Here is a 25,554-nt window from a genome sequence, read left to right as displayed (position 1 = left end):
GTTGAATGCATTTTATATTTTCAAGAATTAGTAAAAAAATTACTTTTTATTTATATTATATGGTAGTATAAGAATTTGTAAGAAAATTAGTATATATATATATATATATATATATATATATATATATATATATATATAAAATATTGTTCTTTCTAATTATCTTGTTTATTCTACTTTTTTCCTATGACTGGTAAGAAAAAAAAACAGAAAAAAATTATAAAAGAGAAATTTTTAAATTTATTTTTAGAAGTTGTATATTTTTTATAATAAACCTTTTTTTCTTCCTATTTAATTTTGAGGCGGAATAATCAAATTAGTCATTAAATGTTAATAAACAAAAGAAGTTTTTAAAAATAACTTTTTTTTTCTTTAACGTTTGTCTAACGTTTCAAACAGGTCTTTACATGTTATCATTAGAATTTTAATTTAATCCTTTATGTTATTATTGAAATGCAATTTAGTACATATATGCATGATTAAATTGCATTTGAATGATGACATACATGAACTTATCTTAAATGAACGACAAACGTGAAAGAAATAAACTATTTTTAGATATATTTTTTTAATGTATTAGTATTTAAGGACCAAATTTACTATTTTAACTAATTTAGATTGTCTGTATTTTCTTTGTACTCTCCGGGAATATACAATGGCAGACTAACAACATAGTTCTCAGAATGTCACTTCACTGCAAGCTTCAGCCATAAGTGTCAAAAGCCCAAAAGCATCTTCCAGTTGTGGAGAAAGCCCAAAAGCATTGACACAAAAAGGACACGGAAGGAATAAAGACCCCCCCAAAAAAAAAGGTTTCAACCCCTACGGTTGCTTCTTTCTTTTGCCCCCTCGTTAGCTGTTAAATAATTCCATGTCATATAAACTCCCTTTTTTAATTTTAAGGTACATAAATAAGAGCATCTCTAATAATGCATTGATGCACTTATTAACCATTCATTGGATAGCATAAAAAATGAATGGTTCAGATTTAATAATATAACAAATCAAATGATAAAACTCACATGTTGTGTTGTAAACGAGTCAAACTCTTGAGGTTTAAGTTTGACTTGTGAAAAGAATTAATTGCTCAAATTTAGTTTATTTATTGAATCGAGCCTAATTGAAAATTGAGCTTGACATGTTAAAGTTTTCTCTCTTGAAAGTTACCTCATGAAGCCCACACAAAAGGAAAAAAACAAGTTGGGCCTACCATTGAAGAGTTTTTGAGTCATTCAACATTAATGGATCAAAGAAATCCTGATCCCAAAAAATAAAAAAAAAAGGGGCTAAAAGAGATGGCTACAGTACATAATTCTTAGAATATTGTTTTTTTTTTCCTAGTCCCTAAAGTAATAATATTTGGAGACTACTTAAGATAATTTCTAATACTTTGAAAATCACTTGCATATTTTTTTACATTAAAAAATATTTAGAGAGAGAGTAATACTTTAAGAATGTTCTTACTTTAGTACGATCATTATATTCATACACTAAAAAAATATATATTTCATAGATGAAATTGATGATATATTCTTTATTTCACAGTATGTCATTTTATATCGTTACACGTAGATCATTTTAATTATTAGTAGTACCTCTTTACTGTCATTGTTATCACTAAAGTTATACATAATATTTGTGATCTGTAAGAATCTAGCTTTAAATGTGTTTTAAAGCTATGTGTTCGGAATAATATATATGCAGATTTTCTTCAACATATGTGCCAGAATTTAATGGTGTGACATGTTCGAGAGCTTGAATCCGGTGTCTATGTTCTGATTACCTGTTTATTTATCAGAGTTCCCTACAGTTAAAAAAAAAAAGGTGCAACATACAGTTATAATCCTATATATATATATATAAAAAGTTGGAACGTTTGTTTAAGCTGTAGCCTTTAGGAACCATTAATTTTATTTTATTTTTTTTGTTGAGAGAATTAACATATTGTAGGAAACATTAAATTAAAACTATTGGAAGTGCAATTACTTTTCCAACGCCAGCAGATTTAGATTCGTTCATCAATAGAAGCATTATGTCAGCTTGCTTTGAATTTTGAGTAATAATTTCAAATTGAAAAGAAACTCTTATTCTCTCTACTGCAACGGGCTAACAATTAATACCGTCAACAATTCAATGAATATGTTTTAGAGTCATCTCAATATTAAATAATTCTAATATTGAGAATTTCTTAATTAATATTTTAGTCCGGTTCATTAATTTTAAATAATGTTATTACAATCTTCATCTCCGTATGTTTGTCCAAATGTAGGCTTTAGTTGAGTAACGCATTCATTCCCCCAAATGCGTAGAATTTCGAAGGTATCAATGAAGGGGTTTACCAAATATGTTAAGGCAGACATAACAAATTAAGTAGCCAAAAAAAAAAAAAGGGTACCAAGTCATAAAAATTAAGAAAAACTAAAGGTCAACTATTGGAAATAGTTTTTTTCTTTCAAATTAAATTTGTTTGTTACTAAACGATTATACCATGTGAGTTTTGTGAATAGAGAAAAACATAAGCGTGAGAATAGACCTTATTAAAAATAATCAACAAGTTCTTAAACAAAATATTTATTAATAAAATTGATAAATCCTTCATATTTATAATATATTAATAAAAAAGCAATTATAAAACTCATTGCATATATATCAAGTCACTAAATAAGTACTCTTAAAAAAAGTCACTAAATAAGTAGTTTATTAGAATGATTATTTACTATATTTTGTAAAATAAAAATAATTATTTACTGACCCCATTGTTTTTTAGTATCAAAACAACATTTATTTAAGCATTTTTCTATAAGGAGTATTTTTATTATTATATCATATATTTATTACATATCAAACGTGTAGATGAACTCTTAATTTATTATATTTTTGTATATTGTTTTATTTAATATTTTCTTATTTTTAATATTATTTTATTTAATATATTTTCTACAAATGAAACACTAACAAAATGAAATTGTGATTATATGTATGACTTTAAAGTCGAACTATAATTAAGAAAAAAATCCTTAACAATAGAAAAAAATATAAAAAAATATAAAAATATTAAATAAAATAATATATAAAAATATTAATTTAAATAAGATTATTTACGACTTTATATATTATAAAATAATTTATGACTCTCGTGAGATATCCTATTATTTATCCTTTTCTGAATATTTATTTAAAATTTACTCATTTGATAATTTAGAAAAAAAAATTACCCATAAAGGTTGCTCCGCAGGATAGAGATGCCCAATTTCTTTTCCCAAAGCACCCGGCATGACTATAGAAAGTTCAGTGGTTATCTATGCCTTTGGAGCTATGTTGCAATTAATTCCTTATGGGAATGCACGTTATTGCCTAGTGTAAATAACTAATTGGTTGAAAGAAAATGTAAGACTTAACTAATATTACAATATTAGTTTGTCACTAGAAAAATGTGCTGATTATTCGACAACAATAAAATCAAAAAAGAAGAAAAAATTGCTAACCATTGAGTTTTACTTCAAAAAGTCCATACCATTTCAAACTTTTTTCACTGAATTTAGCTGCTATTTGTTGGCCAAGTAAAGTCTATTTAAAATGATCAAGGTAGGAGGAGCTAACTTCTACCAATTATGTATTGGTACATGTTAAAATTACAGAGCCTCGGGCTAAGAAAAAGTTGAGTTTATTTTTTAATAGCTTGTGCATGTTTTTCTTGTTTGATACTTTGATGTATATATCATGCTTTTCACATTAGGGATACTTGTCCAGAAAATATGCCTGATTTATGCAACAGTTACACAAGTAAAGCAATTTGAATACAAGAGAATGTATGGTAATTATTTTGGATTTCATTAGTATATTCCTTTAGAAACGGTTTTATTCAAAACATAGACAAAATGAAAACATATATATATCAATGATCTTTGCCATATCATGAAAGGACTATTTTTTTTCTATTAGATCTAATTCTAATTTGTTTATTTTTTAAGAAAAAAATAGGAAAAATGTTAATTAATGTCAATGATTAGGAAACTAAAACTATTCTGTGATTAGAAAATGGATTAAATTTATTATTATTATTATTATTATTATTATTTATCCAGTGGATAACTCAGTTAACAACACACACTGAATTTGTAGAAAGGACTTGATCTCTAGAGGATACATCCTTTGAGAGGAGCAAACCTAAATTACCTAAGCTTATGAATGGCCCTAATAACAATGGTTAAAAAAAATGTTTTGTTTTTTTAAAAAAAAACAAGTATAAAGTTATAAAGATAAATAAACATTTTAACTAAACACTTATTTATATTTATTTATATGGGTGTAAATGGGTATGTATTAACTAGTAATTTGCATTAAAAATTTGAAGAAATAATCTTGTGGTCATATTAGAGATCTCACATTAACTAGTGATATGACTTAATTAAAGTACATAAGTGGAGACAACCTTCACCTTACAAATTGGTTTTGTAGGGTTGAATTAAGCACAAATTCAAATTGTAAAATAGTATTAGAGCATACTCTAGATCTATTAATGAATCACCTATCATATTATTCACACACTAAGCTCATAAGTGTGAGGCATGTATTGAGAAAAATTCAAGTCTCACATCAACTAAAGATAGTGTCGCTAGAGAATATATAAGTAAAGGACAATCATCACCTTATGGGTTAACTTTTAGATTTGAGTTAGGCCTAAACTCATATTCTAAGAGGTTCAAAATAATTTTAATTGACTTAATCCTAATTGTCAAATATTTAATGTGGAATTTAGATATTAATGGTCTCAAATACCCATAAAAAGGCTCTATAATCCAAAGGTTAAAATCCAAGTTAGGTTAAATAGTGAATTCGACCAAGCCTCACGTTAAGGCATTGAAAAAGCAAATAAAACTTGATCCGAACTAATATTATATATATTCACCAATTTTGGGAGAAACTTTTCATTCAATCTTTAAAAACCTAACTCATTTCCTAGGCGGTGATAGTTATCGTCTTAGATCTCATTGTCATTGCACTCTCAATCGGTCATTGTCAAAAGATAACCTTTATCAAGTTTCCTTTCATGCCTAAGATATTTCTCAATATCTTTCCTTCTCATTTTCATGTTGTATTTGTTCGATCTAACATCCCTCATTTCTTGTGCATTATTTGAAATCACTTCTTCGAGGGATAGTATTTGCATGTCTTATTGGTACTGCAATAATTGTTATTCTTATAATGATATTTGAATTTTACGAGTCAAGTCTCAAGTTAAGGCATTGAAGAATTGGTACTAATATTTGTATACATTCAAGAAATTTGGGAGAAAATCTTTATTCATTCTTCAAACCCTAATTCATCTACAATTAGAACTTTTTATTGCCTTGATGCTTAGCCATGCAACTAGACACAATGATAGCTATCATTCTTAGATTTCACTATCATCATACTCATACTCTGAGTCGATCAATGTCAACTAATCATCTTTGTTAACTTTCCTTTCATACCTCAGGTATTTGTCAATATATTCTTTTCTTATTTTCATGCTTTATTTATTTGATTTAACATCCACTTTTCCTCTACATTACCTAACATGTCTACTTAAAGTGGTAGCCATTGCATTTTTTTACAATTTAATTAATTAATATAGTTTTAAATTGTTAAATGTTAATTTCCCCTAATTACAATATGAACATATCATTAATCAATCATTAAATTAAACAGTAAAAATATGCAAAAATTGAGAATTGGACCAAAATTGGGAATTTTATAAAATATGAAAACTAAGATCTAAAAAAAATAAGATGACCAAAATTGTGAATTAGGAATTAAAGGATTGCAATTTATCCTAAAGAACATTGAACTTTCAAGTTAAACTCTTATTGTTACTAATCCATAAGATTGTCGCAGTGGTATATGGTCTCATGTTTGGTTTCTTCCTTGTTCTATTTATGAGTCAAATTTGGTAATATTGATAAATGTTTTGTATTTTAAGTTACAGAACATATTACTTTAAACACTTCTAAAAACATATTTTCGAAAGTGTTAAATCTATACTTCTGGAAACTTAGTTTCTAAAAATACAAATATTGTTTAAATAAACAATGAGAGTACATTAACCAATCTTCATGCTCCATGGTGTGTTTATTCCCCTTGTCACTACCCCCTCTAAACCCATTTGTTCACACATCAAGCTGCCACAGGCGTTGAAGACCCATGGACCACCCACATGCTTTCCATGGACATAACTTTAAAAGCCTCTAACCAATTTAGGGGAAAATAGAGTGATGTTGTCATACTTTGTTAAAGGAAACGATTTTCAACCATTTTTGCTGAAACAATTTGTCATTATGCTTTGCTAGAGAAAGCAACTTCCAACCAAGGCATCGTTTCATCTCTTCATCTTCTTATCATCCCTCAAGCATTTTTTTTTTCTAGAAACTTATTTCCAATTATTCAAAGTGTGTTATGAAATATAAAAGGATTGTGTTTCAAATTATTTTTTGTGCAATTCCAAATAGTTTTTGAATTTAATTTTTGGAATGACAAAATCAGGTATGCATAAAGGACATTATTGGAATATAAAAAGTTCCAAAAAATGGTGTGAAGAAACAAATGGTGCAAATAAAATCACTATTGATTTAGACATATTTTTTCCCTAAACCATTTGGGCTTTAACCAATTAGGTCCTTACTTTCTTATGATTATGTCATATTCCTTCAACCAAAAATGTAGATACAAATCTCTTCACTTTTTCCTTCCTTTATCTTTATAATATACTTTTTTTCTTAGTAAGGAGATGTCTTTTGAGAAAAATAGAAAAATTATTTTCACTATAGGAAATTATAAAATTATTGGGCCTAATTGTTATCATCCCATCTTCAAAACTCAATAGGAGACTATTGGAGTATTCATGTTTAATTTCATCTAGCAAGTCATTATTGATTTGTCGGGATTGTTGATGAGAATTAGGTACTTCTTACTGTCATTCTTGAGTGTAAAAAATTTTCCTTTATCACCCAATTTCAACCCATAGTTCTTTGCAATGTATTGTAAAAAGTTATTACTAAAATTATTCCTAGGTTATTCAAGAATATTATTCCTTTTATCATTGGTCCTACTCAAAGTAGCTTTGCTGACGGGAATCACACTATTGAAAATATGTGAATCAAACCAACTCTTTGACAATAAAGGGTACATGATTCTTAAGCTCGACTTCGTTGAGACTTAGGACCGTATAAAATGAGACTTCGTTGAGAAAACTTTGATCCTCGTCAATATTTCTTAACGAATGATCTCTCTTATATCCAAATATTTTTCTAATACTAATATGTCCAAAAATTGGAATGGTTGGAATACATCTTCCTTTACCCTTACCAAAGGATTACACCATGGTGATCTAGGTCTTTGTATTTTTCATCATGCGCCTAGAGAGATTAACTCATCTTATCTAGGTCTCCTAATTTTGGCAAAGGGAATGAAGTTTCTATATCCTATCTATTTTTTGCGGATGGTATCATCCTGGTAGTCGAGGCAACTCATAATCAGGTGGTTGAGATCCATAGAGTTGTTGATTTGTTCTATGATTCCAATGACAAATGACATTCAAATTACATAGACTCCATGCTTCACCATCGAAATTCTTTTAATAACTATGTTTTTTTTATAAAGTTCACAATAAGTTATCAAGCTAGAAATCTAAAACACTATCTCTAGCGGGTATAATCACTTTCACCCAATCCACTCTGTCTTTACCCATTTATGTCCTGCCAACTACTTGTTTGTGAGTCTCTTTGTTTGTAAAGAGTTTGAGAAAATTTGTCGAGATTTCATATGGGGAAGTATTGTTAATAATTGTTGTTGCCACCTTATTTCTTAAGAGAAACATCCCCATCCCTAAGAAGTATGGGGGTCTTGGGTTTCATAATTTTTGTAACCTTAACCTGTGCTACATTATGAAGTTAGGTCGACATTTGGGAGTTAACCTTGATAAGCTTTGAATCCGTATTCTGAGAACTAAGTACTCTTGTGAGAATTTAACCATCCCAGATGTAAAGCATGTGGATAAGAGTTCGCACCTTTAAAGAATTATTATTTGAACTTGGCACCATGTACACCATCGTGTTCGTTGATCTATTAAAAATGGTAATCAAATATGACTTTTTATAGATTCTTATATCCTTAGTCTTGATAGTCTTTACAATTTGTTTCCCCACTTTATTCCTCCCTAGGAGAGAAACCTTCCAGATTATGCCTATGCATGAAATTTGGGTTGGCGTTGGGATGCAATCCATTCTCTTTTTCCTCCTCAGAAAATTCCTTATACTATTCCTTTCATAGAATGTCTAAAAGACTGGTCTATATAGGATCGACAGTAGCTTCAAAGATGGATTTGGAAATGTCCTCAAATGTGTTTTGGAACCAACATTGAAAGCTTTCATTCTAGCAGTGATCTTCTCTAACAAAGTTGCTTATGTTTTCCTGTTGAGTTCGATAACCTCTTATATTGCTCTTGCTTTTCCCTTTAAGTTGGCCTAATAATGGTAAGAACCTCAAAGAGTAGAACTTAGCTTGGAAACTTACTTGTGGTTGTCTTCTCACTAATAGCAATGCATCATAAGATGTATACTTTTGATGTGTGCCCTCGCTGTCAACCTAAAACCATTATGCATGCAATTAGGGAGTGTGAAGAAGTTCATAAATTTTGGTCCATGCTTATTAATCTTAACTACCTGAGCAATTTTTTTAGTCTCGACTTACATGCTTGGCTAACTCATAACATCATCTCTTCTTCTAATAGTTGTTATCCCTGAAGATGGGCAAGGTAGTGTCTAGGTATTTAGAGGTGCAAGACCAATTTTTTAAAGAAATTTAAAACAATATTAATTATTAATTTTATATATTTCTAATTTACAAAATTATTTATTAATGTTTTATAATCAATTTTATATATTTATAATTTACAAAATTATTTGTTTCTCTCACCAATTAATTATTCAAATATTAAAACATAACAACTATTTTATTGTAATGTGAGTGAGATATGATAAAAGGAAACAGAGTTTCAAGGGATCCCTTGGTCCTGTAAAAAACAAATACATAATTCAAGACTAATAAAAATGATTAAATTAGTTAAAATGTTACAAATTTATTCTTAAAGTACCCATAGAACTATACAATTTAAGTAGTGATTATATTTAATGACTTTACTCCATAATTCCAGAGATATTTTTTCCATGAATCCGTGTGACTTTTAATGTTAATAAGTCAACAAATACATTCACTTCTATAAAAATATGTAAATGTCTCGTTAATAAATTTTACAATAAATTAAAAATATAATAAAAAAATTAATAATTAATACCTCTAAAAATATATTCCTTGTATGGAGGACAAAATAAATGTACATATTTGTTTTGTATAAAAAGTACTGAAGGTGGTATTAATAATGTAAAGTAAATTTTTAAAAGTTTATTGGAGTTTATTGTTTCATGTGTTGCTGACAGACAACTATAGTGAAATAATTCTTAGAATATAAATTTATAAATAAAAAGATATGGGTACGAAAATTGAAAAAAGTCATGCAAATTATCTCAACCCTGCGCGAAAATAAACACTCTATTTATATACGAGACTGTAATAACTCAAATTGAGAAAACATGATATCACTTTATAAATGTTATAAAAGAAAGCCTGAAAGGGTAGAGACAATTCGATTCTCTGTTTCGTAAAGTCATTAATGGGCAAGAGAATAAAAACAGGACAAACCATTCGAGAAGTAAGAGATAAAAACATTAATGGAGGGTGTGAGGGCTCAATTAAGATTAGGGTGTCCCAAACTAACATGTTTCTATTCTTACTATTATTATTATTTTAAGTTATTATAATCTATCGTTTTCTCTTGTCCACCCACAAAGTTGTTTCTCTCTCTAAAAGACTCACTCTGTTTCCATTCCGGCATTGACTGCCTAAACCTCAAGTCTTGTGAGGCGCTCACACAGATCGGTGAGCTGAGCTGCAAAAGAAAATCATTTTTTTAATACCATTTTGTATTCATGTTATACTTAGTATTCAATGAACAAAATCAAGACAAGTTTTTTTACGTGTATCCTTTTCATTTCAAAGATTCTCAAGATTCTGTTTTATCATCGCCAATTGTGACAAAATCCCATGTATTTAAAGCGGATTTGATCAGTCAATATAGTCAGATTTACAGCCACTCATAAAATTCTTCTTTTGGTATTGCGTGCTGGATACATGCGCTTCTGCCTTTAGTTTCCATTTGTTACTCAGCAATTCCATGTTGAAGACATTCATTTCAGCATTTAAAGCAGGCCATTCACGCATGAGGGGAGTTTTTATTTCTATTCTTTAATATGTTGTAATGTTGCAGTAGCTATGGTGAGGAATGTGTTGGAAGGGATTTTAGCAGGTTGGGATTAGGCAATGGGTTAAAACTAAAAATTCTATCAATACTTCGAGATTTCTATTATTCAGGACAAATCTAGCAAAGCAAGAATACAGTTTCGTATTACTGCTGAAGCTGCTGTAGTAGTTGTAGCTTTGAAATTTATTCAGATGGGTGAGCAACCACATAACAGGTGAGATCCTCTATTAGACACTTTATTTACCTTTTTTTAGTTTTTTGCTGAGATCAGTAAGCAGCTGTTGATTCTAAAGAGCTGAATGCTTGCCTGTTAGCATGACCATTGATCTTTTCTTTAAATATCTTAACATATTTTGAGTTGAAAGGAGAATATAGATAGGAATAACACAAATAACCTTGTTTGAAGTTAGCCATTGTATATACATGACAAACAATACCAGATGAATGAGTTTAGGCTTGAAATGTTCTGCTAGTTGATCGTCTTCATTTATGGTGTTTATTGAGTTGGTGGGTGGCTTTTTTAGTGCTAATAGCATTGCTTGTTGATCACATACATAATGTAGAACCTAAAATGACCATGCAATGTTTCATTTCTAGTAACATCACCTATAGGCTTTTATGTAGATGTCACGTCAAGTCGTCTTTGTAACCGCAATGTTCAATTTATATTGACGTACGTTTCATGTTTTTACTGCTGAATCTAATTGTTTGGCAAATAACAGAGTTACTTCAGATGTGGAACAAAACCTTAATGTTGTATAGCATATAGCTCAGGATGATAGGGATGCACTTTTAAGAGAGTATACAAAACTTCCTCATTAGAGAATGAAGCTCAACATTTTCCGTTAAGCTAATTAAATATAGGGTATATCTTGTTTTGAATGGTCGACGATACAGAAATGACTTAGGAAACACATACTTAAGATAAAACAGTTGGCAATGTTTTGAAATGAGAGTTCTCGGTCATTTTCTAGCCTACCTGTGTGATTTTGCAAAGCAATTTTTATAGAACAAATTTTATAGCTGTCTTGCTTAATTGTCGAATGTGGCCCGTCTCCCTAACAATGTATATAGTATAGTTACCAAATCTTATTAAGAAAATGAATCATCTTATTGGCCTGTACTAGTTGTGCATTTGCACCTGATCCAGAATATTAGTATAAATAGGTGTATTGGATATATGTTATCCATCAGACTAATATGTTCTCCACACTTCCTCACAATACATTTCCCGGTAATTTCAGGCTTTCAATGATGAACTTTGGAAAACAACTTTTAGGCCAAGATGAGAGACAACTTGAAATGAACAATACATGGGTACCCATCCCCACTGAGAAGCTCGTTCAACTAACATCTAATACACCATCAGACTGGCCAGTGAACCAAATGAGAAGGCCAAATTATCAAGAAATTCGTCTACCTGGAAGTGATTACATGAAAGAGAAGTCGCTGCATTATTACCCAGGACCAAATCAGAATCTCCCTCTGATAGGACAAACAAGTCAAACTGGAGAGAACAAAACATTTGATGGCCACTTGATGAATAGAAACAGTGTTCTAGATCACATTCCAGGATCCTACACTCAGCCATGGCACTATGAGAGCAATGGATCAAACAGTAATACCTTGGAACAACTGCTCAAGAAGAACATATCTAATATAGATTCTGCTAACAGGAATTTGGATGCGAACAATAACATGGCAGCAAGAAATCCATTGCTATCAATGTTTTATCCTCAGGCTAGCAGCAATGTGAGTGATCCCTATGCAGGTGTACAACGAGGCAATATTCATTCAGCTTCAGACATTGTGTTCAAAGAAGCAAATAGACTTCTGTTTCCAAATAAGAATTCTGAAATTGATGGCAGTAACTCAAACAGCTTGCTCAACAATGACATTCATTGTTCAGTCCCAAACCAACTGGAGGGCTTCTTCTCTGAGATAACCTATGGTAACTTCCTTTTTTCAGCAGTTCAAATTCAGAGAAAAATCTTAGTTACAATGCCTTTATATTGTTATTCTAGCTTATTGAAACACAATGAAGTTTAGACAACTGAATTTGACAAAGTATGTAGACAATAATTTTGCTTCAATAATTATTTTATTCGATTTTTTCTACATTGTGAATACCTGGAACTGATATCCGTCACACAAGTTATGTAGTAAGCAGCATAGAGACATGATAAAGACTGTGATGTTACAAACACAAAATAAACTCCATTTCTTTTGACTGTTCGAACAATACCTTCTTGCTAAGTCACTAAAACTGCTTTTACAGGTGATTCTTACCACAATTATAATCTGAACTATGTGCCAATAGCTGAAGCTGGTGTCACTGCTAGTTTTACCAACTCTCTCCAATCGGTACCAAAAATGATGGATCAACTCAAATTTGTGGACAACCAGTTTTTTACAATACCAGATTACATGATAGCTGAAAGCACAAGTCAGGAGAAAGACAAACAAAAAACCTCAGTTTCTGCAACAGAGAATGAATTTCAGGAACATTGCGTTGGGCTTCTACAGCAAATTGTTGATTCATCACCTGCAGCAATTTCTACAACATATGGGGATCAAAAGGGTTCTGACAACATCTGTGGCAAGGGAAGTGACCTGGGTTTTGACCTGAACAAGACACCTGAGCAGAAAGCACCCCAACGAAGAAAGCATAGACCAAAAGTAATTAAAGAGGCCAAGCCGAAAAGCACTCGAAAGCCTGCAACTCAAAAGACACAGATGAAGGAGAATCCGCACAAAAAGAGGAAGTATGTCCGAAAAACTGCAGCAACACCACAGACCAATGTTACAGAAGAAAGTGTTGATTCTATTGTTGCAACAAAAAAATCCTGCAGAAGAGCTCTAAATTTTGACTTGGAACATAATAAATATGCAAGCCAAAGCACAATAAGTTGCCAGCAGGAGATTGACCATAGAAATGAGAAAGCTTTCAATCTAAATTTTGACTTGGAACATAATAAATATGCAAGCCAAAGCACAATAAGTTGCCAGCAGGAGATTGACCATAGAAATGAGAAAGCTTTCAATACCACTTCAGACCACAAGGCCAAAGAACCAAAAAACACAGATGATAATACACTTCTACTGCATGAAAAGCAAGCTAATAATTTCCAGTCAGAAAGAAAATTAATCACAGCCTTGTCAGAAACTACAGAAGAGCCACAGATAGCAAAATTTCCTGCCACTGAGGAAGGTCCAGCTCTGGAAAATTCTGATTTGTGCCAGGAAGGAAATAATGGAAGTAGGCATCAATATATTCAAACAAAGGAAATTGACAACATCCTCTATCAATCAGAAACATGTTTTGAAAACTCTCAGAAGACCGGGGAACCAATTTGTCAGAATACCCTTCAGTTGGTGCCTAACATCCTCTCCAATTCCATTGAAGCAGCAAAGGGTTCCAAGAGAAAATATCGCAAAAGAACTCAGAAGCAACATGACTCGGCCACAAATTCACATGATACTTCCTTGTGCCAAGAGACTTTACAAGCAAATGAAAATTTCAGAGGTGCAACTCCTGCCGAAGATGTCATTAAAAAACAGAAGATTAAAAAAACTCAAAATAGACGCAATGCAAAAGTCAGTGGAAGGTCTTCCAGCCAAATAATGTCTAAAGAGAATCCCCAGAACGCAAGAACAAAAGACAAAAATGGATTTCAAACACAGTCTAATGAAGAAATACCAGATATATGTATTGAAAGTAATAGATTTGTGGAGCAGCAAAACAATGGAGCCAGCACTGGTGAATGCTTTGCTATCTCAGGTAATGTGTGTTTTATAAAAGGAATGCAGTTTTCAGTAAACATATAGTTACAAATATCTATTTCTTAATTTTCAGAGGAACCACACCAGATATACTCTAATCTGATAGATGAGATAATTTGTCAACTGAATGATCTCAAACTTGGGGAGAGCAACATGACAGAGATGGAAGGACAAAAGGCCCTAGTCCCATATAATGGAGATCGTTCAGTTGTACCCTATCAGGAGTTTGAATTACTTAAAAAACATAAACCAAGGCCTAAAGTGGATCTTGATGCAGAAACAGAGAGAACCTGGAAACTATTGATGGGCAAAGGAGGAAGTGAAGGCCTTGAAGGAACTGACAAGGAAAAAGAGAAGTGGTGGGACGAAGAAAGAAATGTTTTTCACGGACGAGTTGATTCCTTCATTGCACGGATGCATCTTATTCAAGGTAAGATATATTATACACAAACATAAAGTACCAAGAAGCCCAAAACATGCAGATACTGTATGCACTCAAGACAGACATTTTACTACTTTCTATGATATCTATAGCACCTCTGTTTCTTTGCAAGTAATAATAATTAGCATTGAACTTCTCATTCTAAAGTTATTGGATATATTAAAATGTGTTGGAATTAATGGTTTAGGTAGAGAAAATAGAAAAATGATTAATCTGATACAATACCCTAAATTAATACTCCAATCATAATATATCATAATATTAATAATTAGGTTGAATAACAGTACTACTAGCACAATGTTGGAAAGCTGCCTTAGTTGTGGTCCTCCCTAGCTCGCCTTAGTTGCGACCTCTTTGGTGGCTGCTTTACTTGCAGCCTCAAGGGTGGCGGCTTATGCCACATCAACCAGTGATAAGGTCCAAGTAGTTAGGGAGGGGAGGGGGGTGTAAGGGTTGCCTTACAAGACGGTTTTGTAGGATTGAATTAGGCTCATGACCCACATTCTAAGACACAAGCACAAACCTACTTATATTAGGATTAATAACTGTAATATTCTAACCACATGCATTCTAAAGAACAGTTTAACACAAAGGAAGAGAAACATATAAAGGCACCCGGCTATGAAAGACAAAAGTCCTTTATATTTTCAGTAGCAGCCTTTAAGCATATTTATTAATAGAAAAAACAGAAACATATTCACTTGATTGCTAAATTTTTCACTTGTCAGCATATATTTACAAAATCAATTATACCTCTACTTTGCAGGAGATAGACGCTTTTCAAAGTGGAAAGGATCTGTTGTTGACTCGGTGATAGGTGTTTTCCTCACTCAGAATGTTTCAGACCATCTTTCAAGGTAAACTAAATATCAAAGTAGGTGTTTATCTCACTCAGGATTGCCAATGCTAGAACAGGATGATGAGCAACCCAACAGAAAAATTTATGCTTCTTTCCTTTCTTTGCAGCTCTGCCTTTATGTCTCTAGCATCAAGGTTTCCTCTTCAGTCAAAAAGCAGCAAGAAATCATATGATGTTGACACAAACACATTGCTTAAAGAAGCAGGACTCTGCATAGTAAATCCAGCTGATACAATAACACCATATGGATCTGGGACATTAAATCAACCAACCTATCATCTTTGCTTTGAGACACCCCATCATGCAAGAGAGCTTTGGAGAGACAGTGAAACTTCAAGGCCAAAAGGGAGCCTAATAAAGCCAAATAATCAGAGCTCAGAGGAAGAATTTTTATCACCACAAGATTCTCTTGATTCCTCAATTACTCAAGATGCCAGAAATAGATCTTCCTCAGGATCCAATTCAGAATCAGAAGGACTGGACTGCAGGTGTGAACATAGAGAGACTCAATTTTTAACTGCAATTAATTCTTTACAGGTAGGAAAGACCACTATGTTCCAGGAATTTTACAACAGTATAAATGGAGTGTCACTGTTTGAGGAGAGAAATAAAGATGGACAGCTGCATCCAGAAGAATATGTGAAACAAAATTGTAGCATAGGCAGAAACAGTAGTCCCAATATCTGCTCAGCATTTAGTCATCCTAACAACTTTGCTTATCCACCAAAGCAACTACCTGTAGTTCCTTCAACTGACTATAGGCTATATTACTCAGACACACAAGGGCTGAAGACTTTTCAAATGAATGGTGGAAAGTTTTCTTGGACTGAAACTGTTTCTGTTCACAGTGAGTTACAGGACAACAATTCTGGCAATAGGAAAGTGGGAGATAGTGCAGATAAACCCACAGAGATGCAATATGCAAATGGAACACTAGGGTCTCCAGAGATACCAACAATTGACCCTTATGGACCATTAAGCAAGTATTTAGTCCTTCCACATGATACTTCTCAATTTGGATCTCATACAAATTACAATCAACCTTCACCTAATCATCATCTTGTAGGTCAGAAATCCTTAGAATCAGAAAGTAGGGAATTTACAAACTCATTAAATACGTCTCATATATTGGACAGATGTCAAGATGATGTAGTTAAGGATAGCGGCAATATTCCTAAGCATGCAGAAGGTCTTGACAGTGAAAAAATATCTGCAGCAAACAGCCAGGGATGCTCAGAAAATAGTAGGGCTGAATCAAATCCTTTGAAGCAAGTTTATTCTCCCAACTCTATCGATAAAAAGAGCAAAATCAAGGTTTCAAAAGAAAGGAAAGCAAAACCTGAGACTGAGAAAAAGCATGCAAGTGACTGGGACAAACTAAGAAAGGAGGTACAGATAAATAGAATAGAGAAAGAAAGAAGCACGGATACAATGGATTCACTGGACTATGAAGCAATAAGATGTGCCTCTGTTAAAGAGATATCTAAAACCATTAAAGAGCGAGGGATGAACAACATGCTAGCAGAACGAATCAAAGTATGTTCAAAGCAACTTTATGTAGAACACTGATTTTTTGCCAAAATATGCTTACATAATGACTTCTGTTATTTTTCAGGAATTCCTGAACAGATTGGTTACAGAACATGGAAGCATTGATCTTGAATGGTTAAGGCATGTTCCCCAAGATAAAGCAAAGTAAGCCACTTTCTTTCTTCTATCAGCATTCGCCAGTGTCCTTAATCCCTATCCCAAGAAGGTCACATGTGGCAGACATTAACTGCACATGTCAGTATATAAAGCAAATTAATCATGTCCTCTGTATATATTTTAATATCAAATGCAGGGACTATCTGCTTAGCTTTCGAGGATTGGGGTTAAAAAGTGTGGAATGTGTACGGCTTCTGACACTTCATCATATTGCTTTCCCAGTAAGACTCATTTAGAATCCATTAACTGCTCATAACCAATGTAAATCACTAAAAAACTATGCAATGAACCATGTCTTTAAGGTTGACACCAATGTTGGAAGGATAGCTGTTAGACTTGGATGGGTCCCTCTCCAACCACTTCCTGAAGCACTTCAGTTACACCTCCTTGAACTGTAAGTATCTTATGCCCCAACCAGAGAAGACATAAACATATCATAGATAAAAAGTGCTAACTACTATGCCATGTAGGTATCCAGTGCTGGAAACAGTTCAGAAGTATCTCTGGCCCAGATTGTGTAAACTCGACCAAAGAACCTTGTAAAATTATAACTCCCAAAATCTGCATTACAAATGACAGCTTTAATGATAAATAAATCTCTAACAGATATATAAATGGAATGCAGGTATGAACTGCACTACCAGATGATTACATTTGGGAAGGTATGCATAATTTCTTTTCACATTTAGTGCAACATTCAGAAAAAGGCATAACAACTTTTTAGAACTGGTTTTCGCTTCTCTGGCATGAGATACAAGATTAAAAGTAATTCATGCTCTAAATATGCAGGTTTTCTGCACAAAGAAAAAACCAAATTGCAATGCATGCCCAATGCGAGCAGAGTGCAGGCACTTTGCAAGTGCTTTTGCAAGGTTAGTTACTCATTATGCTGATTGCATTACACAATTCCATTAACATAACGCAAAATGCATTCAAAGCTATATATATCAAACCATTTAGATTTGTGAGACATAAGAATGAAGCCACAAATGTCTCTAAAATTACATCTTTGATACTTGTAATCCATAGCCAATTCAAAGGAACACAACCAAACATATAAAGACTAAAATAAAAAAACTACGTTGTTTAAATCAAAGAAGGAAAAGAATCAAAGAAACCAGATCAAAAAAAGGCAAAGACTCTTTGTTTATATTCTAGCTCGACCAAAATCAAGATCCAGATATTTAGTAAGTTGGTAGATCCAATTGTGGAACTTAAAGCAGACAGATTAGTTATTTTATGTCAATTTTTGTGCAAATCAACTCCTAAACATTTTACTGTTCTAACAAACTTATTTAAACTCCTCTTAAATGTCCAGCATCTACATCCTTCCTTTGCAAGGCTCCATCAGTGCATCCTTTACCCCCTCGTCCCAAGTTTTTTACATGTATTTCCAAGTACCTTTATCAATGTTTTCTTCTCAATGTTGGTTTCATTTTCCTCTTTAAATCTTAGATCTAGAACTCCTTACTATTTTTCATGATTCCAGTACTATATGTTGAATATTGGTGCAGTCAGTTTAGAAAATTAATTGCATGCCCACAATGGTTTGATTCCTTAATAGTGACTGATGATAGTTCCAAAATTTTGTCATCTCCCCAACTGCAAAGTAGATCCAATATGCCACAGACAAATTTGATGCCTCTAAAATCAAAAGTACAGAGAAGAAATTCATGGCTAATAATAAACCTATCATAGAAAACAACCAGATAAATCACGCAAAAACAGTGTTTCTTTCAACAGCATAGTTCTAGCATATAGTGCATGAGAGACTTGTTTTATTTTTATAAGCCAACTAACCCTTGTAGTACAGTGCACGGCTTGCCTTGCCTGGACCAGAAGAGAAGCGCATCGTAAGTATGCATGTTCCCATTGCAACTGAGAGAAACTATTTTGTCAATGAGAACCCCATGGTCCTACCTCTCCTTGAGAACAACTTGAGCAGACAAGTAAATCCTGAAAGTTGGCAGTGTGAACCAATCATTGAAGAACCAGCAACACCAGAAAGAGAGTGGAAAGAGGCAGAAGAAAGTGACATGGAGGACTTTTTAAAGGTGGATTCTGATGAAATTCTTTCCATTGGCCTCAATGCCAAAGAGTCAACAGTGAATGTACAGAACCACTTGCAAGAATACAAGGAGCATAATGAAGGTGACATGTCTAAGGCACTTGTGGCCTTGAATCCAGAGTCTGCTTCTATCCCTACACCAAAACTGAAGAACGTCAGTCGGCTAAGAACTGAACACCAAGTGTAAGTATTCTGCCATTGCTTGTAATAGCTTAAATCTTGCCAGAAAAACACATGCAATTAAATACTTAAAATAGTGTTCGTTTTATTAGAAAATCAATTTGTGGTATAATTAGAAATCTAAATGATGCTTTCTAAATTCTAACACCTCCCTGATTGATGCAGATATGAACTTCCAGATTCACATCCTCTCTTGGAAAAGGTCAGTTATTCTTTTCTTTGTAATGAAACATTCAGTTATCAGCTTGCAGAATTTTTCTTATGTTGTTTTCTTTCTAAAATTTACAGATGGATAAACGGGAACCTGATGACCCAAGCCCATATCTTCTTGCAATATGGACACCAGGTTAGCAAAATACAAAATAATATCAATTACTAAACATATGCCAGCAATAGTCTCCAAAAACTACCTTTTTACTAATATCAATGTACAACAGGCAGGTTGGAAAGTAAAAGTGAAGCACATACAAGATTACTATTATCTCTATGATAGGTTAAAGTCAAATAACATCACAATCAATCACTCATATCTATATTTTTGACATTGAACACTAGGTGAGACTCCAAATTCTGTTGAACCACCAGAAAGAAGATGTGAATCCCAAGACTCAGCCAACCTGTGCAATGATAGCACATGTTTTTCATGCAACAGCATTAGGGAAGCCAATTCACAAACAGTTAGAGGAACAATTCTGGTAAAGATCTATTTTTGGATGCAGAAAGATGAAAGACCCTATATTATCTTGAGATTCATTTTTCTTTAACAACTTACACAAATATTACCCTGAATACAGATACCTTGTAGGACAGCAACTAGGGGAAGCTTTCCACTGAATGGAACTTACTTTCAAGTTAATGAGGTATGTGTAATCAAAGCTTAGATAATATTCAATAATCTTTGCAACTCTACCCTCATTTTGAACTTCACTAATCAACGCCAAATTTCATAAACCTTTTTATCATCATGAAGCTATTTGCGGATCATGCATCAAGCGTTCAACCTATTGATATTCCTAGGGAATGGATATGGAATTTGCCAAGGAGGACAGCATACTTTGGGACCTCTGTATCATCTATTTTCAAAGGTAGAAAAACTTAACATGGTCATATACATTTCTATTCTAGACCAGTTTATCACGTACGGTATAATTGTACTCACCAAAAATACTCATTTCTACCAGGCCTTTCCACCCAACAAATTCAGCATTGCTTTTGGAGAGGTAAGAAGACCAGCCTAAAATGTTTGTTTTATTTCTTCTTTTGCATTGCTAGACATTTTCATAACAAAGGAAAGAATAAAACCCTTCACTATGTGGTAAACTAAAATCTAAATATAAATTGCAAATGAATGTTCAGCAGGTATATCTTTACACAAAAGAAAGAAAGCAGTAGATTTGCAATGGGTATGCTAAAAAAATAATACACCAGTTATCTCTTCCAATTGATCAGCAATTCATTATCGGAAGCCAATTCACCAGGGACCAAAATAAAAAAGACCAGACTAGGGTAACTCTAGGTTTAGCAAAATTTTCATAAAGTGTAAAAATGTCAACAATTAACAAAAAATGACAAATAGTCATCATATGCATTTGACATAATATTTATAATGTCATATTTAGCCATCGCCAACACCAACACCTAGAAACAATTTCATAAGTATGTGATTACCTTCTCCAATCAAAAGATTAATCCAAATGCATCCGTTTATCATCATTTCCAAGTAACCCAATATCAGACTAGCCAGCTATTATAGTTTCCAGATATATTATGAGCATTCTTCATGTTTCTATCAGTGATTAGTTCCCATCTGCATCCACAAGTATCAGTGTTCAATCTTGTAATGGCTACTAACAGTTTGATGCTTCATTTCAGGATTTGTTTGTGTCAGGGGATTTGATCAAAAGGAACGTGCACCACGACCTCTTCAGGCCAGATTGCATTTTTCAGCAAGCAGGTTAGCAAAGGCAGAAAAATGATAACAAGAATAATGGGACATGTTGCTGAGATATTTACCAATAAAAGCTAATATTGAAGATCCAACTTTTTAAGATCTAAGGTGATTGCTGCCCGAGTGACAGGAGATCTGATATGAAAAAAATATACAGCATGTTACAAAGAAAGTAGAAGAATCTTCAGTTTAGGATATGAAATCCCATAAGTGGGATTGACCTGTAAATCATCTCTATTCAAGCATGAAACAGTCATTCATTTTATTAAAATCAACTGTAACTATTGCATTATTATCAATAGAAGTAGTCACTGAAAATGAACAGAAATTGCAGAATTCAATCAAAAAAGTTTATTATTGCATTTTATGTAGTTTTTATTATTTTTATACAATATACATCAGGCATAAGCACACACACACATATATGTATTATAGGAATTATAACAATCAGAAGAACAATAAACGTACCTTGTATTTAAACAACCATTTAAGAGTTGAGATATTTATTATGAGAGGACTGTGATCTAAGAAGCCCGAACACCTCTATTCGCAGGCATGTCCTGTGTCGGACGCCAACACCCATACAATAGGGGTGTCAAAGACTTGCAGTGTCAGATTTTAAAAAATGCTGCTCAGACACATTTAGACACGGGTTCAGCTTAAAAAGGCATGGCTAGGGCATTAAGTTTCAAATTTTATTTTAAGAAATTCAAAAAAAAAAAATCAAATTTTTAGACAGATACACAATTGCACAAAAGACTTCTTGTGTATGCCTTCTTTATTTCCCCAATTTCTCTCTTCATCTCTGGTGTGAAATTTGGATCCTGACTTCATCTCAATTTCTTGTTCTTGACTTCCATTGCTTTCAAATGACTTGCTCTATTTCTATTTCACACTCTCTATGTGATGTTGTGCTACAGGTTTCATTTGACCCCGTATGTTTCTAACCTTCCTCTTGTTCCTTTTTGTTTTTTCTTCCCCTGCTTTGTATTTGGTGTTATAATATAGAGACAACACTATCTATTTCTATTTCACACTCTCTATGTGATGTTGTGCTACAGGTTTCATTTGACCCCGTATGTTTCTAACCTTCCACTTGTTCCTTTTTGTTTTTTCTTCCCCTGCTTTGTATTTGGTGTTATAATATATTTTATCTTGCTGTTTTTTAGTTTACAATATAGAGACCAGTTGTTTATTTATCTTGCTGTTTGTTGTCTGCATACCATATTAATATAGAGAAATATATACATACATACATGTATATATAAAAATCTATGTAGTGATGCCCTATATTTTGGAGATTACTAGCGTGTGTACGTGTCCATATGTGTTCAGTGTTCATGTTTGTATCCATGCTTCATAGACTATGACCAATACAAAAACAGGCCATAATCATCTACAAAATTCAAGTATAATTTTGAAGCACAGACATGTAATTAATGAGAAATTCGACTCATCTTAGTTATGCACGAATTCAATTCAACAACCAAAGACTGACTTGCAAGTACAAAACCCAGTCTTTCAAACATAAGTCTGCCAGAATTTTTAACAAAAAAATTATTAGATAAATCTTCGAATAGCATTCAACATACCAGTCTTCTTACATGGAAATTACCAATGGATAGGTCCATTCAAATATTTGATACAGCAAAAGGAAACCTAACTTCAAATCTAGAGTAAGTGTAACAATACAGAAATTTCCTTCAATATTATATTGCAGCTATTACTAAACCGCATACGCAAGCAATGTTTTCTTTTCCACCTATGAAGCACGGACTCTGACACGACACTGCAACATGGCTAAATTCTAAAACATAAGACATGGAACACGACACACACACACATATATATATAAGCATCAAAAAATTATATTAAGTAACACCATTATCATTCAAAAAAAATTCACAAGACAAAAACTTTGTCTCTTTAAAAAATAATCTAGAAACAAACAAAATTAAAAACTATGAATGGTTAACTATTATATTTAAAAACTATTAACAAAATAGGATATAAAATTAAAAATCAGAAAGTATTAAATGTATTAGTAGGTAAGAAACTAAAGAAAAAAATATTAAACTAAAAATTCTTAGGAGCCTCCGAAAGATGAGGAAAAAAATTATAAAAAATGGAAAGTAAAAAAAAAGATTTCAAAGGTGTAAACCTTGCAAAGTTGCAATGCACCATTCAGAACCATAAACACAACAAACAACAAGTCAAAGTCAGCAACCGTAAATGCTACAAAGGTCATAAGCTGAACGTAAAACAGCAACAACAAACTCAAACTAGTAACGAATAGACATGAACGAAGGAACCAGTGAAGACGTCCATGAATGAAGGAGTGGCAAGGAACCAGTGAAGGCGTCCATGAATGAAGAAGTGGCAAGACGTGAAGAGGAAGCATTGTTATTTTAATTTGATTTAATCTAAATTCTAATTTGTTATTATAATTTAAAATATAATGTTTTATCTTTAAAATTAAAAAAAAAAACCATAAATGACATGAAGGGAAAATAAAAAAAATTTAACCTATTATAATAATTTAAAATCTAATCATTTATCTTTTAAGATTTAAAAAAAAAATATGATTTTGATAACAAATAACAAAAGCCTCGTGTCTCATGTCCAGAATCATGTTGAAGGTTAACAACAAAACTGGACACAACAAATGTGTGTCCGACACGTGTCCGTGAGTCTGTGTCATCCGCGTGCCGGAAACGGAGACACAGCTGTTTGGGGCCGTGGCAGTGCTTCACAGTGCAAGAAAAAATACAAGTAAATTAATGCAAACAAAACAGGACATAGGTGATTTTCCATCAAACATTATTATAGCTGTCAAAATGAGTTACAAACCATGAGGCCACACAGCACACGGGCAAATTGAGTTGAAAAAAATAAATCGACTCGGGCACTCCAAATTATGTCTTTCCTTCTTTGCAGCTACCAATCATCGGAGTGGCTTCCCAATCAAGTAATAGAATGCAGCAGTAATAGCTGCCATAAAGCGCAATTACACCCTGCGACTTCGACGATCTGCAATCAGAACCCTAAACGATTAGCAAATTGTGAAAAGTAAAATCCACAAACCCTAATAAATAGAACTAATCACAACATATATCAATAAACAGATCCTAACTAAACCTAAATTATATCCCGAATTCCGCAGTAAAAAAAACAGACACGCATAACACGGAAACACCGACACGAAGCAAATTGAGAAAAGAGAATGAACGAAGAGTACCGACAGCTGAAGATTTTCGGCTTCTATCTCGCGGAGATTCTCCTAGCACCCGAACAAAAAAAAAGGTGAGATAGAAAGAGAATAGGGTTTGAAATTGGAAAGCGAGTAAGAGAGCGTAGAGAGGGGTGGGTGAGGAGAGCGAGAAAGGAAAGAGAACGAAACAAGCGTTATTGCAATTTTCCATTTGCCGCCTCCTCCTTAACTTCTCAAAACATGCAATGGCAGTGATGATGCAACAAGCAATAAACTAACGCCGCTTTTTATTTTTATTTTTCACTTACACTAAGTTCACGTTCACGGTACTGTTTTTTCACTTTCTCCAAAATTAAATGCGTTTGTTTTTTTAAACGTTAAATTACTTGCGTCTTGCAATACTTTTCTTATTCTTAACTGGAAAGAGAAGCAGTTATTTATTTATAAAAAATAATAATAATAAAATTAACATTTGTTTTCTCAAATTAAAAATTCATTTGTTTAAACTTATAAGAAAAATAGTCTTTGGAATGTATGAAAAAAAATGTATTACATTTTAGAGATTTTGTGAAACAAAACTGTGTTTTGTTTTACCTCTCCCCTTTCAAAATTGTCGGATATCTTGTTTTTCTTTTAAATTTTGATATTTTTAAAATTAAAATAAAATACATTAAATTTTTTAAAAGATTAAGTTAAATTTATTTTTTATAAAAAAAAATAAACCATACAAACTCTAAACCAAATACACACTTCTCTTTTATCTTTTTAACTTTATTCAGACTAACATTTATTGATTTTACAAAATAATAATATTATTGTTAAATGTTTTTTCGAGTTACATTAATTAAGATTGATAAAATCTTGTGATGGATAGATAACAAATTAAAATCAATGTATATTAATTTTATTTTGAAAACTAATCATCATAAATTCATGCATTAAATCAAATCATGATTAATTTATTGGGATTATTATATCTTCATATTTATAATATTTTAGAATTAA

General features: G+C 32.4%; 1 protein-coding gene and 1 long non-coding RNA gene across 13 annotated transcripts; one reads left to right on the top strand and one right to left on the bottom strand.

Moving 5' to 3' along the window:
- The first annotated feature begins 9,778 nt into the window (after window positions 1-9,778).
- Window positions 9,779-21,700, top strand: LOC100788292 (DNA glycosylase/AP lyase ROS1). 2 transcript variants are annotated; one of them, XM_041013389.1, is made up of 21 exons: window positions 9,779-10,565; window positions 11,596-12,302; window positions 12,630-13,229; window positions 13,323-14,132; window positions 14,208-14,564; window positions 15,343-15,433; window positions 15,543-16,971; window positions 17,051-17,130; window positions 17,279-17,363; window positions 17,445-17,536; window positions 17,613-17,681; window positions 17,768-17,804; window positions 17,932-18,014; window positions 18,956-19,393; window positions 19,556-19,592; window positions 19,679-19,736; window positions 19,946-20,085; window positions 20,185-20,250; window positions 20,361-20,475; window positions 20,572-20,610; window positions 21,263-21,700. In XM_041013389.1, the coding sequence occupies exons 1-21, from the start codon at window positions 10,543-10,545 to the stop codon at window positions 21,364-21,366; spliced, it is 5,460 nt and encodes a 1,819-aa protein (XP_040869323.1). In that variant the 5' UTR covers window positions 9,779-10,542; the 3' UTR covers window positions 21,367-21,700. The 2 variants fall into 2 exon arrangements, with proteins under 2 accessions (XP_040869323.1, XP_014628160.1); XM_014772674.3 differs by lacking the exon at window positions 9,779-10,565 and having other exon boundaries at window positions 10,824-12,302.
- LOC106797779 (uncharacterized) lies at window positions 13,603-24,838 on the bottom strand. Of its 11 annotated transcripts, none has more exons than XR_005890320.1 (7): window positions 24,577-24,838; window positions 21,807-24,368; window positions 21,059-21,473; window positions 18,943-19,344; window positions 17,027-17,703; window positions 15,330-16,723; window positions 13,603-13,886 (listed from the first exon to the last, which is right to left on the bottom strand). It is a non-coding gene; the product is annotated as an uncharacterized lncRNA (long non-coding RNA). The 11 variants fall into 11 exon arrangements; XR_005890319.1 differs by having other exon boundaries at window positions 15,330-17,703; window positions 21,059-21,312; window positions 21,404-21,473; window positions 24,577-24,837; XR_005890318.1 differs by having other exon boundaries at window positions 15,330-17,703; window positions 21,059-21,197; window positions 21,404-21,473; window positions 24,577-24,837.
- Window positions 24,839-25,554: the final 716 nt, after the last annotated feature.

Source organism: Glycine max, chromosome 20 (genome assembly GCF_000004515.6).
Source record: "Glycine max cultivar Williams 82 chromosome 20, Glycine_max_v4.0, whole genome shotgun sequence".
Taxonomy (NCBI): domain Eukaryota; kingdom Viridiplantae; phylum Streptophyta; class Magnoliopsida; order Fabales; family Fabaceae; genus Glycine; species Glycine max.
This window is presented reverse-complemented; position numbering and strand designations above follow the sequence as displayed.